This window comes from Candoia aspera, chromosome 3, assembly GCF_035149785.1.
Source record: "Candoia aspera isolate rCanAsp1 chromosome 3, rCanAsp1.hap2, whole genome shotgun sequence".
Classification (NCBI taxonomy): domain Eukaryota; kingdom Metazoa; phylum Chordata; class Lepidosauria; order Squamata; family Boidae; genus Candoia; species Candoia aspera.
The window spans coordinates 35,632,730-35,648,855 of NC_086155.1; the positions used below are offsets into that span (position 1 = coordinate 35,632,730).

At 39.0% G+C, this 16,126-nt stretch overlaps 2 protein-coding genes across 6 annotated transcripts in view; one reads left to right on the top strand and one right to left on the bottom strand.

The window, feature by feature from the left end:
• The window catches only part of SYT2 (synaptotagmin 2), a 145,623-nt gene extending 142,916 nt beyond the window's left edge, over positions 1-2,707 (top strand). Inside the window, 1 exon segment of the mRNA XM_063297358.1 lies at positions 2-2,707. Within this exon segment, the coding sequence (XP_063153428.1) occupies positions 2-56 (55 nt within the window). The 3' untranslated portion in view covers positions 57-2,707.
• Positions 2,708-10,673: 7,966 nt separating this feature from the next.
• The window catches only part of PPP1R12B (protein phosphatase 1 regulatory subunit 12B), a 147,209-nt gene continuing 141,756 nt past the window's right edge, over positions 10,674-16,126 (bottom strand). For 3 of the 5 annotated variants that reach the window (XM_063297364.1, XM_063297365.1, XM_063297362.1), the window contains exon 25: positions 15,879-15,981. Coding sequence is in view for 2 of the 5 variants with exons in the window: in XM_063297366.1 (XP_063153436.1) it covers positions 15,895-15,981 (87 nt within the window). In the remaining 3 variants the exon portion in view is untranslated. Of the gene's footprint in view, positions 15,982-16,126 lie in introns of all 5 variants that reach the window. The other 2 variants (XM_063297366.1, XM_063297368.1) reach the window with 1 other exon arrangement.

The following is a 16,126-nucleotide window of genomic DNA, read 5'->3' on the forward strand; positions in this document are numbered from 1 at the left end:
GAAAAACAAATAGGCATCTCCATCTTCCAACATCACCTAATGAACATTCAGAGTGATCCAGAGCTATCAATACCTCAGTTAGGCAACATTTGGTTTTTTGTTCTCTTTTCTAAGCTGCAATACCCTTTCTTTGATGGCTACAAGGGAATCCGAATGAACTCAAGACCATCCAGGAGGAAGTGCTTTCAAAGCATGGTGGTTCCTTCCTTTCACATTCTTCCAAGTGGTTGGTTTGCTGCATGTTCCACCATCTCTCTGCATTGTTCTCTTCAAGTTTAGAGCAAGCTTTTTACTTGGGTCCTCCTGAGACCACCATGAATAACTGCACAAAAGAGCTTTGCTTTTGCTTGTTTTGGGAGTTTGCTCCTTAAACCAGACCTTTTATTATTGTGCTACAGGATGATACCAGAGCCTGACAATGTGAGATGACCAGATACACTGTGCTTGCTTTGGAAAAAAGCCAGGTGCATGAAAAGGAGCTCCTACCAAAACTGTATTCAGTGAGGTTTGGCCATTAGCCATCCAGCAGGAAAACAGAAAGCAATACTGGCATCAGAACATCTCTGAAGATGTGGGTAGCTGGTGGATTAACTCTCTGTAATGAGAGGACTACGGTTTGGGGCATGCAAGTTGCCAAATGATAATGGCCCTGTAATAGCTACAGCATGTAATGCAGTGGGTCTTCTCTTAACCTTGGAATTCTCTGTTCTTAATTAGAACAACGGAGTGGTACCAGAAGATCATTGGAGTATGAAATCTACAAATGTATGCTTCTGTGGAAGGCAGAGGGCAAAAATGTTCCTTTTCTTGGAAAAAAACATCATGGGATATTTATACAAGAGGTAGCCAGGCTTCACAAGCTATCAATTTATGTGAAAATTTCACCCTTTCAAAGGTAGTCACCTTATTAGTAGCAGTGCCAAGCTTAGATGCATCAGAAAAAGCTATGTCAAGAATCTCAGGCAGCTTTGCAAGTCTGAAAAAAAATGATAGGCCTGGGTTGATTTGCAAACATTTGCTATCATGCCTTATACTGCCATTCATCTTTTAAAAACACAATAGACTAAATCTGTTCAGAGCTAGAAATTTCTTGTTGGAATGTTTATTTTTATGTATTTGGAACTGAAAGGTGTGAAGAAAGTGCTTGAGACTGAGGACTGTGTGTTTTTCTAATGCTGAAGAGCAGGATCTTTTAGATGAGTGATTGAATAGAAAGAGCAGGAAGGTCCATCTAGTGGCCAGTACAGTGCAATAAGTATCTTAAGGAAATGGAAGAATTCAGAAAGAATTAGAACCATCAGTTGGGGGCTTTCCTCCCCTGCCCATCATATTTAATTAAGGGAGCAAAGGGTGAGAAATTAGTGGGAAAGTGAATCCATTCCAACCAAAGGACCAAAGATACATCAAAAGCAGCAGGGCCTTCTTCTCTTGTCTGGCTGCCAAAGCATTCATGATTCCTTTGCTAATCCCAGAGGGATAAGCCATATTATCTTTGTTACCTAGTGCTTGCACTGATCTCTGAAACACCCCCCTCCCCCTGTTTCTTACGTGGTGCCAGATACAGTTATCTTGAACATCTTAGCTCCCTTTTCAGACTGATGGCAGTGGAAGGAGGTTAAGTGGGGGCTATGAAGAAAGATTTTGAAATAAAGGCGTTTAATATTGAATCAGTTAGGAGTTAATGGAAAGGGGGTGAGACTTCAAAACAGGAGTATGGGAAAGTTTGAGAGAGTACCTCTACTATTGGTGACCATTTCCTTGTATTGCTTTTGTCTGGAATGTCACTGGGGAACACCTGATGGTTCTCAGCCACGTGGCTCGGGGCTGATAGGAGGAAAAGAATGGACTCCACTCATGAGGCTGAGTGAGCAGAGCTCAGGCTTACTGAGTTGTACCTGATTAGGGTAGGTTATACTTACCCTGCCAGTGGTTGTGCATATGTGTGTGTAAGTATTGGTAGGATAGGAACAGATTTTCAAACGAGACAGCTTTTAAGAGGAGAGGGAAAGAAGAAATTTCAGGTTCCAGTATGATCAGTGGTTTTTCTGGCTGTAATTATCCCTCTTGTGTCTGGTCCCAAATGCTAACGTTAACCCTCTGCCAGCATTGCCTTCAAGGACTTTAGTTGCTTGGTCTTTATGCTAGTTGTGTTCCCTGTGAGGGATCAGGGCCTAACAAAAAGCAGGTTTGCTCATACACAAAGCATTCCATTCTGCTTCCTCACTGAGTAGCACTTTATATTCAAAGAACTGTTTGTTTCTCACCTAGCTTGTTAAAATTGAAAACTTACCCATTAACAGTGAAGTAATCGCTATCATTGCTGCACCATTTAGACTGCAAATAAGGACCAAAGTAATCAAATTACTGCTTGTACCTAAAAAGTAAACAAATCCAAGTAAGATCCCATGTCTGAAGGTGAAGCCAGGAGGATTTTTGAGTGTCCTTTGTGAGACCTTTTTCTTTCAAAGGAAAAGAATTAATGAATATATATATGCGCACACACAATTTGAGTTAAGACAGTTGATCCTAGTTCTTCAAGTGTTTTATGTCAATATATTGCAGGCACTCCTTCATTCTTTTCTGCCCATTTCCATCTGATTAACTCACTGTAGAACTAGTGAGGAGGGAGAAACATTGCCACTTTGTTAAATGTTTTTCAAATAAACTGCCTTGGTATATCTAAGCAAAGAGAGAAGGTGAAGGCTTTCAATATTATTATTTATTGTTATTTATTTAATTTTTATCCCGCCTTTATTTTTTTATAAGTAACTCAAGGTGGCGAACATACCTAATGCTCCCAAAGTTCCCTTTCTTGTTTAATTAAATCTAAATAGCTCTAATTTTGGTTCACTGTGTGCATAGGTGAGATATCACACTTGGGGTCTGGTCCTAGCCACACAAAGGGAGCACTGAAATTGTTCATCGCTGGATCTGCAGGAGCATGTGTAATTGTTTCTATGCTTAATCAGAAAAGTTAGATGTAATGCAACTTTTCTATGCAAGTAAGTTTGATGCAAGCTTGTTGTACAAAGAAAAAGGGTAGGTGAAATGTGTCCCCAATTCCTTTATTGTGCCTCTTAGCTTTTAATACTGCCAGCTGGCAAGGATAGAGGATTCCAGTCATCATTACAAAAAAGGCATCCTGGTGGAGATCTGAAATCAAACTTGAGGTTTTGTTTTGTTTTTGTTTTTTTTAAGTTAGTCCTGCACCTTCACTACTCTTATGCCATGAGAGCAGAACCACTCTGGGGTGAGACTATTCTAATGAGAAAAGGAAGAATCTCTCCTTCCACTAAAAGCAAAAGTTTGACCAGCAGATATAGTGCTGTTCCTGGTGGAATCACAAGTCATTAAGGGGATTGTTGTCACGTCATATCCAGGATTAGCTGGAAGTTGGAAGAAAGAAAGAATGGGCACAATTTCACTGATCATGTTCTTGATACGTTTTCTGCTTTTCAAGGTAAGCAGAATTGAAGTTAGCCATGGTCTGTTTCAAACTGCTTTGTGAAAGACTGGGGGATGGAAACAGTGCTGCTGTGGAAGTGCCCTTTAGAGGCTGCCTATAGTTTGGATAAAGTCTGACAGACAAATTCATATTTTTGCTGCGATGAATTAGAGCAGTGTTTCTCAAACTTGGCAACTTGAAGATGTGTGAATTTCCCCAGGGCTGGCTGGGGAATTCTGGGAGTAGAAGTCCACACATCTTCAAGTTGCCAAGTTTGAGAAACACTGAATTAGAGTATTAATTGTCTCCAGAGGCGATAGTCCTTTTGTCTTCCTTTTTTATCAACCAGTTGGACTGCAGAATCCTGTCCATAGTCAGGAATGTGGAATCAGTTCTGGGTTTGCATCCACCATTGTTGGAGTGGAACGCTTGCTTTGAGTTGCAAAAACATTCCCATATATATATGACCATTCTTTTATTAAGTACCTCATTTCTTAGCCGCCTTTCAAGATGTCATGACTTAAAGACAGACATGTTAATTCTGGTGTTAGCAAACATATGCCATTTTAAATGTGTTGATCAGATCCGTAACTCTGATCTGACCTGAAATGAACACTTTTTATAGAGCTCTCAAACTCCATATCCTTTTCTGGCTTGATAGTTTGTACCTACAAGCTAAATCCAATATAAATCACTCCTTAGTTCATACAACAAAACAGAACTCTGATGGCTGCCTGAACTGTTTAATTGCATTGGTGCTTATACCCCAGGATAGTGTTTCTACTCACACTGTTACTTCACATTTGACTGCTGCTTCTGCATTGTTGCTCCTATATAGAAACTGCTAGGAAAAAAAAATGTGCTGAAAGCAATGGCCTTTATCCATCAGTAGTCTTGGCTAGTTTATCATGTACTGGATACACATAACAATTCATGTTAAAAGGTACATCCAGCCAGTTTGATATGAACCTAGCTAAGCACTGGAAAGAAGAGATCATTGTTCAGTGCAAGAAGGCTGCTGTGCTCTCACTAACTTAGAATGAACACATTTGAGTATCTTCATTTTCAGTGGTTCACGTGGCAAAATGGCAACATCACCACACAAATCTACTTTGATTCCTCCTGCTAACCACCCAGGGTGTCCTATATGAAAGCAGGGAACTGGAAATATTAGTACTAAGAAACAAACCAGAGCACACTGTTTTCTTGAATTACAGCTCCAACTTCTATGGTTTAAAATGGAATAGATGGGACTTTAACACTCAGTATAATGTACTTTGGTTGAGTTTCTTTTATCTGTATAAAAGGGTTGAAAAAGTGAATCAATTCAAGCCATCTAAGTCTCATTCAAATTCCATCGTTTGTGTGTACTTATGTGTAAAATGATAATAGAGATCTAATATTAACATAAATACAACCTTCCTGTAAATGATGCATGACAATAGCACAATATTTAAGTAAAAGCATGCAAAAGCAGAACTCATCCAATATGTGAATTATCACCTGTTTTCTAGAATACAGTCAGGCTACAGAATTATTTTTAAAATGTGGTGTGAATGAATTTATTTTACCTAATGCAATAGAGAGGGTGGGGGAGGGGACTGTAAAAAAAATCAGAGAGAATGGTCGTATCAACATTCATTTATTTTCAATAAAAATAATTTTTTTAAAATAAAAAAGCAACAAAGCATGCTTGATCCATTAAAATATATACTTGGTGAAAGCAGGGAGGGGTGGGACAGGATATAACACCAACAAGATGGCAGTTTCATCGGTGTCTTGTATAATTAATATTTGCAAAACTTAACTGGTGGCATTTTTACTATGTCCAGATAGCCACAACATTGCAGCTTCAATGTTCTGTGTTGTGTTGAAGCATTTTACTGTTGAAGCAAATTTAGAAGCCATATTAGATCACAGGCTGCCAGGATCCTGAAACTGGGATTGGCTAACAGGTGATCCTTGCTCTCTCTGCTTCTGTATCCTAATGTCATCCTGTCCCTGCTTTCTTTGTCTGTCTTGCTGCCCAACTGTTACATTACCTACTGGGGTCACTGATGAGTGATAAGGCTGGCTTGAGGCTGAGGTCCTGCATTGGGTCTGACCTTGTTAGGCTGTGGATGGCATTGGTCTGAAGCCTTTTCTTAGCCTGCGTGTAGGGGCTTTGCTGGCCCTGATACCCGCTGGCAGACTCGGGAACCAAAACATCTTGGTGGGTCTATCAGTGCTCATAAGCTATTTTGGCTGTTACTCTTGGCAAGAATTGTTGGGATAGCAGTGGCTACACCCGGGAGGTTGGCCACCATTTGAACGTATCATGGTGTTGCTCTGGGATGCTGGGGAAAAGTTAAATGCCAGACGGCTTTCCAGAGTAGGGAAGCATGTAACTGGCATTGGAATTCTTTCCTTTCTGCATGAAAAATAAGAGCTATTTGGCAAACACTAGCAGTATGATTGTTTCTGCTGTTTTCCGCTTGTCAACAGAATATAAAACACATGCTTTCAAAATTATTTGGAAGAAGTGATTCAGATCTCACACCACTGCAGCAATTCTCTCTTACTAACTGAGCAGCCACCTCTTTTTCAAGTCTTTGCTGCAATCCTGAGAAAAAGAAACTACTGCTTTAAGGTATCAGCTCATTCAAGTGACTTTTTTCAAATTATTTTCAAAGCTTGCACAGCCTTACTGCCTAAATTATTGGCTGCCTTTTCCTGTAAGATGCAGGAGCCTAATTCTTAGTGGTTAAGATACACACACATTTCACAACTGATGCAGCCTGCATGATCTGTATAGATGGGCATTGCACCTTGGTGCAAATGATTACGGGTCACCACAGCTTCAAACTGAGGAAAGATTGATGTCAAGAATTAGGTTATAGGAAAATTCTATAGCTAGAATTTTCAGAATCCTTTTAGGGGGAGATGGGGGGTGATAGAAATGTGAATAATAAATAAATAAATAGTACAATTTAACTAAAACCACTTCTGTGACTTAAGGGGTATGTAGCAAAGAGGCCTCTACTTCCTGTGATTTTATAACTGGTTGTTTCTGGATAAGAGGACCAGGGACTTGATCCTGAGAGGAAAAGACTAGTGTTCAAAGTGGTGCAGCATTAATAAAGTCCCTGAAGATCCTCAAGGCAGTTTTGATTAAGGCAGTGTCCTCTTTCATCAGGAACTGCTGTCCCTACTCCTCTTATGCTACTGAACTATAGAGAACTAAGCAGTGATGACAGCAGTGCAGAAGAAGTATTGAAAATGGCTCAGGAAAAAAATACAGTGCTAACTGGGATTTATCCCACCTGCTTTGACATGTCAGGCCTGCTTTTGTGCCTTTAGCGCTGTTTGACTACCTAATAACATATCAGGCTGCTATTAAAGGCACAACTGCAGAGGGAGATGATGGCAGCTGAACCTCCAAATAGAGCAGGTATGAAGAGATGGTCATGATGACCCACCACAGGCTAGGTTACAAAAGGCTTCAGACATCTGATACTCAGGTGTAGGGTGGGGCTTCAGCTCCTTACCATTCCAGCCATATCTCCCATTTCCTCTTTGTGATGTAGAAGCTTCCCAAATCAACTAAATTTACTGGAGTCTCCATCTCCAGTATCTTCCCCACTTCTGGTGCAACATGAATTCAAGCCCTCAGCCTGCAGGAAGCTGCTTTTAATGCTCCCTTCTCTATTCTCACGTGGAACGTTTCTGTCTTTATTGTCAACCTGTTATTTTGTAATGATATGTGTCTCCTTATTAAAGAAATTAGCTGAAACATCTAGATGTTCTTTGTGTTATTTACAAAATAGACCTTCCTTGCCAAACACACTTGTTGGATCTTAGAATTTAAGAACAGACGGAGAAACTGATTGCCACAGAGACCATAGACAATTTCAGCAGCTGCACGATGATTCTGTCTCATTGTACAACTTTTAAAAATGATGCACCAAATGAAATTCCCTTCCCTGTAAGACAAACTCTTTTTGGCCTTGTGGCTGGGAGTACTAAAGTTCAGGGTCCAACACAACTAGAGCATGTTGGTTAGGGAAAGACTGGACTAATGTTATCTCCACCATAAGATATAAGCAACCTTTCTAATGCCACCCAGATTTCGATCCAATCCTTCCTTTTATTCCTACACAGCTTGCCTTTTGGATTTCTAAATTGCTTGATTTGAAATTGCAATTGCGAATAATCCACCTTGCCATTTCTGACTCTAAAGGTGTTTAGAAAAAGCACATCTGACATAGAAGCAGTCACACTTGCATTGGCATAAATGAGAGCTCCAAATTAAAAAAGTCTTACTTCAAATCCCATTTCAATTTAGGCACAGTATACCTTAGGTCTCCAGCTGCAATACGTGGATCAAAATATGAACCCGAAAATGCTGCTGCAAGAGTTATTAAGCTAATACGCACAGAAATACACTTTGAATACAGTCTAGATAATTACTTTTATTTGCTTTCGACCCAAGCTTTGGACATATGCAAACAGGCGTGTCTTTCAGGTTCTTGGACAAAGCCATGAGAGGATCAGACTGCTGCCTGGAAGGTACATATCCCAGTACAAAAATGGATTCTGCACAATAACCAGGATACTTGAATATTTTGCACTTGTATGTGAAACTCAAGCACATCACTGCAAATCTTCATTGGCCTCAGCAGTGAAGATCACTGCAAAGTTTTTTTCTGATTACTGTATCATCAGGTTTGCCTTCTTTAGAGGATTGTGATGGAAATCTTTTCACCTTATTTTGAGGTCATTAAAGAAGAAACTGTAGTGGATCATTTCTAAATTAGATGATTTAGATTTAGGTGGGTTTTCTAAGGAACTCCTATAAATAGGCTTAGTCTATAGAAGAGTAACCTTCTTATCAACCTGATTCAAAATTAAACACTTGCATGTGGATCCATTTGGACTCATTTCTGGGTTGGCTCACTGCTGCTATGATTGGACTTTGTCCTGGATCAGAAAGCCATGTGCACAAGTTGACAGTGCATATGTGATGCCATCCCACTGGCTGCAATGAATTAAAAAAAAAGATTGCTGGCCAACCACATGCCTCTCAGAGCACATATCCGTGGTGAATTTCTGTTTTGGGGGCTAACAATTATGTAGAGAAACCCAAAAAAGAGCAGTAATTAGTTGCTAATGGGAAATACTGAAGCAAGGCGTGTTTCTCACAAATCAACAGCAGAGGTCCTTCTAGCCTGTGTTTTTCTATTCTGTCGTCGTAAGTACAATTGTGTTCAAGAAGTTGATTTTTTTTTCCAGACTATTTTGCTAATTGAAACTGGGCCTAATTATTCCCCTTACTATAGATCATATCTTGGGCATTAGGATGGTATATGGAACATTGTGGCTGCCCCTGTAATTTTTCTGAAACCTGGATAATAATTCCAATAAAAGGTACTGTGTTCCTCCTGTTGGCCAAAGAGAGGAAAAGCAGGTAATTCCTGCTACTGGAATCTCTCCCCAAAATGCTGTCAAACTGACCTGCAACAAATGTAGGCTATGGCTCAAATTTTGTACAAACAAACAAGCATACAAAACCCAAAACCAACACATTTTTGTATGTGTATAGGGATGATTAGCTAAACTAATTATTTGGGGAAAATGCACAGTATGAAACTCTTTATTGATGGATTTATCCCCATGACAATTCCATTGTGTGTTGCTTTTCAACCTTTAGGTTGCATATTAGATTTCATACAGTTGACTTCTGATCTTCATGTGTTCCTCTCCTGCACTCAGCAAAAGAATAAACATACTTTATGTCCTCTTCTGGACCAGGGAAATAACCAATTTATCACTGATGTGTTTTATGGAAATGTTTGAGAGTAGCTTGCTTGGTTTTGATGGAAGAGCTCTGTGTTGTCAGGCTAAAAATTGGGGAATACAACTTGCCAGCAACAGAACATGAGAATTTCAGCTGCCTTAGTTATATGCCACCCATTTACATACTACGCACAGTAGTTTTGTCACTCACTGTGAGTGGGACACTTCATGATTTCTTCAGGATATTCCAACCTTTTGATACTGCATTTGACTATCTTCTGTAAGAAACAAGCAAGCAAGCAAACACTATTCCTTAGTAAAAGATTGTTCTTGCATGAAAACCATGGGTGGGGCCTGTTTAAGAGGGATTATTTCTTTTCCCGTAATATAGAATGCTGGTGGTAGCTTTCCTTCAGCGCTTCTCATTAAAAATTTCATCCCTGTGGATTTAGTAAAATTTAACTGTCTTCCACCACAAAAAGCAATCGCCTAGAGGGAACTATTAATAAAGCAAGGACAAAAAGTCACCATGAGGAATATGTAAAAAGTGGTCCTCCTCTTGATTCCTCTGACAGCAGCCATTGGTCAGGCATTCAGGCTTGGAGCTGGGCTCCCGCAGGAGCTTTGCCATATGGGAGGGCAGTTCAGAGAATGGTGCTTCTGCTTGGGACCAGGCTGGAATGCAGTGGAGCGAGCACAGAATGCCTTATCCATCTGGTTTTCCTTGCCTCCCATCCTGCAGAAAATGGTCCCTGCCTGCACGAACAAGCCACTCTTCACAGAAGTTTAAGGTGGCTCAGTGCAACACACTCTTCGTCCTGCAGTAAAGGAGAAGCTGCTCTGGTGTGAAGGGTCGTGTTTCAGCCTCTCCAGGATGAAAAATGCCTTCCTTTCCATGTAAACAAAGCGGTACAGTAGGGAGCAGGGCCATGTGTGCATGTACATTTGGGTTTGGGAACCTAAAGGTTAACTGACAGATCAGTGCCTGTATGCTGAGACCTGGGGTTGGAAACTCCCTGATCTGCATATTGACCCACGCTGCAGGTAGACAGCTTTATCTGTCATTTGTCATCTCAGGAGGAAATGGGCAAAGAGATCCTGTATTTCAGAAAGCCATTTTAAACAAGGTGGCAGAACATTCTCATGTCACTTCATCACAACGTGAAATCCTTCTCAGGTCTATAGAAGCACATCTTCCTTATACCAGAATCCCTATTCTGACTTGATTCATCACCTTCTTCAGCAAATTCTCAGTACCACTGCTTCATATTTTACATCTGATTAGGCTTAGCATTCTATTCTTAGGCATTATTTCATGGAGTAAAACAAATGTAGTTCTAATATATGAAGTGGTGAGGAAGCTTGAGTCAAAAGAGAGGAGAAATTATTTTCATCACTAAGGAAATAACTCAACTGCATGAAAACATATGCTTTCACTAGTTAAACATTTGGACAGTGTTAAAGCATTTCTTTTATTAATTTATAAATACTGTTGTGTTTACAAGCATTGTAGATGTGAATATTTTTCCCAAACTTTCAAACATATAATACTTAGAATATTATATAACAATCAGGAAAACAAAAGATCATCTCAAAATTTGGAAGGCCACTCAAAAAAGTTGCATAAAAATACATTCTCTTCCTTCACTCACAGGCCAGTATTTTCTCCAATTAGTTATTTACAAAGAATGTAAAACTTAAAAAAAAAAAAATCCAAACAGATACACTTAGAATATTTGCGCTTGGGAAGTTAGTGAGCCAACAGTAGGATACTGTTCTTCTTTCAGGAATAGCATTTGCAGTAAGGACTTTTTATTTTCCTCAGTACTATATGCTAAACAGATTTGGGAATGGAAAGATAAGATCTTAACACAGTTTGGACTCTTCTGTTGGCTCAAGAACATACGAAGTTATATTCACCCAGAGTTCAACTTGCCCCAGGTAAAAAGGAACCTTGGGGAGTGGATGATTTCACCAGTAAGTTGCTAAGGAGTAATCTTGGTTTAAAAAAAAAACAAAAAAACACCTTCTTGGAACATGCTGCCTCTAGTAGAATCACACAAAAAGATTTCAAACACAAAAGTAAATGTGATCGAAACACACAAAAGAAAAAGCCCTGGGAAACCGAAAGCTTGAAACTAAGATATTATAGTTGCCTTTGAGATATAGACCCTCTGCTTCCCATGTTTAATATCCCTGAAAGAAGGACCAAGTCAGAAGCTTCCCTATCAGGTCAGCTATTATGGCAGCAGGCCAAGTGGAGCTGGAAAGTCAAGATGGGGAAAACAAAATCTGTTGTACAAAAGCAGAGGGACTTCATAAAAATGCATGTATGTGAATGGAAACAGACCAATACATTTTTTGTGAGAGGACATCTGATTTGCTTGCAAGAAATCTTGTCAAAACACCTTCATTTTTAGGTTCTGGTAAGCACTAAAATAATTGAAAAGAATGTGTTGAGGGACACCTGCATATACACTGTGGAAGTCCTCCTGGTGCACACTGGTGCCCTCTTCCTCAAACTTTTCACAATCTTTTGGAGGTTTTGGTTAATTATCATCTCCTAGTAATTTGGAAGTACAAAGGAGAAACTGATGACCCAATGGATCAGGCTTAAATGGGGCAAAGGACTACATTTTGCTTTTGACAATTATACATTTATGGGTTGGGAATTTATTAGATGGACCCAGGACAGTACACTTTACCTAACTTTTTTTTACATTTGCATCGTTCAGTTAGGGACAAATGTCAACTTTTCTCTAAAGCAGGAATGGGGGAAGTGAAGGCTCCTGATGTTACTGAACTGTAACTCTTAGAAGCCTCAACCATCATGTTCAGTGATGAGGGATGCTGTGATTTATAGTTCAGGAACATTTGAAGAGCCACAAGTATCTCATTTTTGCCCTACGAAATACCAAATATTAAATCTTTTATATATCAAGGACAGCCAAGGGATTGTGTTTAATCTATATTCAACGCTTTATCAGCAAACAGCAACATGGTTAGTCTTATACTTTTGAATTATTCTATGGGAATAAATGTTTTATGTGGTAATTATTAATAATAGTCCATGTAACAGCCCTTGAGAGAAAAGAAAGAAGTGATATGGTATCAACGACTCTGCACTAGCTTCCAATAGTCAAATTCAAGTGCGTATGTACTGGAAAACAATCAATTTAGATTAATCTAATGTTCCCTGACCATCCAGATTTCACCCATGAATTGTTTCCATTAACAGTAAAACAGTATGGACAGAAACAAATAAAGCCACACTCTACAGCATGAACTGTCACTAAGTACAAATGTACTCATATATACTTGCTCTTGTATCTATACATCCCTATCTTCTGAAATGCTTTCCCCTCACTTTTCCATGTTCTATGAGTGGTTCATCCGTATTACTAGGAAGACAGCCTTCTCTTAATGTAAGCCAACCTACCACTAAATGGCTATTGAGATTTCTTCCCTATTTACATGTTTTCCTATACTGAGTTTTTTTTAACATAATAGTACCTCTAGTTTCATATGAAACTTTGTCTAACCAACCAAGTCCCACTGAACTGCTCCATTTGCAAGGAACAAAATTCAAGCTGTGCTGCTTCTTATGCTTCTTAAAGCACTTGCACAAGGATTTTTAAAATCTCAGACATGAAAATATTCGTAGGTGAAACCTTTCAGGAACAAGAAAAAAAGCAGAACCATTCATTTCCCATTTTAAATAAAAACCTTCTAGTATCCACAAGCTTGAAAGCATTCATGTCACAGACTAAACTTTCAACCATTCTCCTCTATCATTTGCAATTTATGCAAAGAAGATTTCAGCTGACTGCACAATTAAAACAGAACATCCATCTAAACCTAAACTTAACTGGGTCAAAGCAATAAACAGTGAGGAGAGTAATATTTTCTTTGTAGATATCCTTTAAAACAAAAAAGAGTCCTGAATTCTTGAGGCAAGTTTGCTTGATCAACTAAAAGTCTTAAAATAATTGATTTAAATATGAATAGATCTTTTGCTTGTGCACACATTCAACCCCACATTCAAATCAAAAGGTTTTCAAATGTAAGTTTTAGAGTAAGATATTAACCCATATATCAGTTCTCCAGTTGGTAATTACATTGTTTAATTCAGATGAAATAAGTAACTTCCATTAGAGATTTCCTTTTTCATCATACTTTGAGAGAAGGAACAAGTCACGTTCATATTTCAGCTTTCTGAACTGGACTAACATTTTGTGTCAGGATAAAAATGGGGTCATATTATCAATTTGAAGGTTTGAAATCCTTGAAGACATAAGAAAAATATATTTAGGCCTAAACTGTCAAGATGCTGACAGTTGCCATTCATCTTAACAACCTCCATGGAATAATATGTTTCCACCCCCCACCCCCCAAAACATTCTATGGTGAGCATATTGGATTGTTTCAGGATTAAACTGCTCAGAAAATTCTAGTCAGAATTCAGTCTGATCTAATTCTAACTCTTGACTAGCTAGGGCACAATTCTTCATCGTATGCGTTATTCATCTTTGCCCTTACATTTCTGGATATTAAAACTGAGATTTATGTTACTATATCCCAGGTATAAAATAACAATAGTAGAATGCAGGAACTCTTGCTCTTACAGAATGATTCTTTTCCATTAATGACTGTTTATGGTAGAGTCTGACAGGACCAACTAAAAATCCTTTGTTCATATCCATCCACAATCCTCTATGGGGCTAAAATAAGTTGGGCGGATGTAAGTTGGGTAGTAAGGTAGCAACAAAAAGCAAAATCATTAATAAAATGCCTAGCACTGACGAAGTGTATGTAGCTATCGTGTATAGTTAGACCCACCTTGAAACCTGGACAACATCCAAGGCTCCAAAAAGTGGGGACAGAGAAAAACAATGGGTCGCTGAGAGCCTCAGAGCTAAATTTCAAAGCTCTAAGCATAGTGAATATACTGTTCACTGTATTAGGCTTTGATATATTTGAACAACCAATTTCTGAATTAGCCAGTTCACAGGTGGCAACTCCTGGCTCTTAACAGAATTCTGCATTTCTTTGCAGCTAAAACAAAAACATACAGAAGAAAAAATTGAAAAAGAAAGGAAAGCTAGCCTCCTCTTTGTTACAGCAGTCCACAATAGACTTGGTCATGTATTTTGACCACTGAGCAATGATGGCAAAAAGTCTGTAGTGCTACTGCTCACTTGTACCTATGTTAAGTTGCTTTTCTTAAATCCCAAAGGCTCTGTTCTAATCAACTGTGAAAACTGTCTAAATCTAGGCCAAAAATTATAGCTTCAAAAATTGATATCATGCTTTGGAAGACACAGGAAGAAAGAGAACAAACCCAGTGGTCAGGTATTGGCAAAAAAAATCTTAAGTGCTGCAAGTGAAATCTCACTGTTGTAGCCAGAGAAGCGCAGTCTCTGAAGCAGCTGGCATTCTGAGAATCTATAAAAGTTAATGCATTCATTTCCAGGGTGATCAGAAACTAGGGTGTGAATGCTACTGATCTTACTGTTGATATATTAGAGACAAATGCATTTATGTTTACAACTGTGCAAGTGAGTCATCGCATTAAACTTCTCAAACATTCATAGTATAATTTTGTCAAGGCTTTCCACCAAGACTGAGAGACAGCATTTTGCACAGGACTGAGCACCTCTCACCAACAGCCTTCTTCCACTTTAGACTCTGAGAACACTCTTGTGTTTTCACAATGTTGTGCCTATTTAACATTACCTTAAATCCAACTTATTTGCCCAGCTTTTCATGCAATATTATTACTTCACTGATAAACGAACCTTTTTGCTTATAAAAAGATATGCTGATGTCTTGTGCAGAGATAATCCTTCATGGATATTTCATACAAATGGAAATCTACCCTATGCAATCTTTGCTGTTAGATGTCTTTCCACCAGAATTCTTGAAAGAAAAGGGGGCAGTAATGTAAGCTAAAGAATGGGACGGCTATAAGGTGGAATCACCTACTAAATAGTTCTAGAGAAGGCAACCATGAAAGGAAACAGTAGGAAGCATCTTGTAGAGGGATGGAAAGAAGGGGAAACCAATGACTGGGCCCCAACATTAAGCTGATTTCAAATCTAACATTAAATAGATCAGTCAAATACTGAGAGATGTAGCATATGTATTTCCAAGGCAAGACACCATTATGAGACTCCCAGAGAAATAAGTCACCATGGTTTTCACAGACTGCAGACTCCCAAATTCCAGAAGGAAGAGTAATTCCATTTCACTCCCTATTCCTATTCCATGACAGTATCTTAAGACATATTGGATTGACACTATAGTCACTTCTATATCACTTATTACAGTAGATACTTCTTTACATCAGATTAAGGTTGATGGCTATGGGGCTTACAGCAGATGGTTTGAGTAGTTCAAACAGTGCCAACCAATCTTTGTCCCTTTGAATAAATTACTTCAATACTGTAAAAATAATAAACTTGTGGTGAGGCATGCTATGTTTTGGAAGAAAGGGGTGGGATAAGCACTGTGCAAAATAACAATGCCCAGCAAGTGCAAGGAGCTGTGTGTTGCCAACTGGTCCATGTCTAAAATGCCAGCAGTTCTTTCAACTGGAAGATCTGAAGTAGGTGGCAGGGTTGGCAGCTTGTGCGCAGAAATCTCCTCTTTCTGCCCATCCTTTGTTCAGTATGCTACTTTGAGAGTTTACTGATGACTCGGATGAGTGCTCCATTCTCATCTTTCAGCCGTTGATTGTCCGACTTCAGCTCTGTCAAAACCTGTTTCAAAGATAAGATAAAGCATCAAAACATTTCTGTGCAGAATATTTCAGCCACTGGGGGGTAAAGAGGGGAGAAAAAAAAGAGGCACCTAAACAGCAGTAATCTGTATCCATATGAAATGGTTTTTGCCTTAGTGTACGGC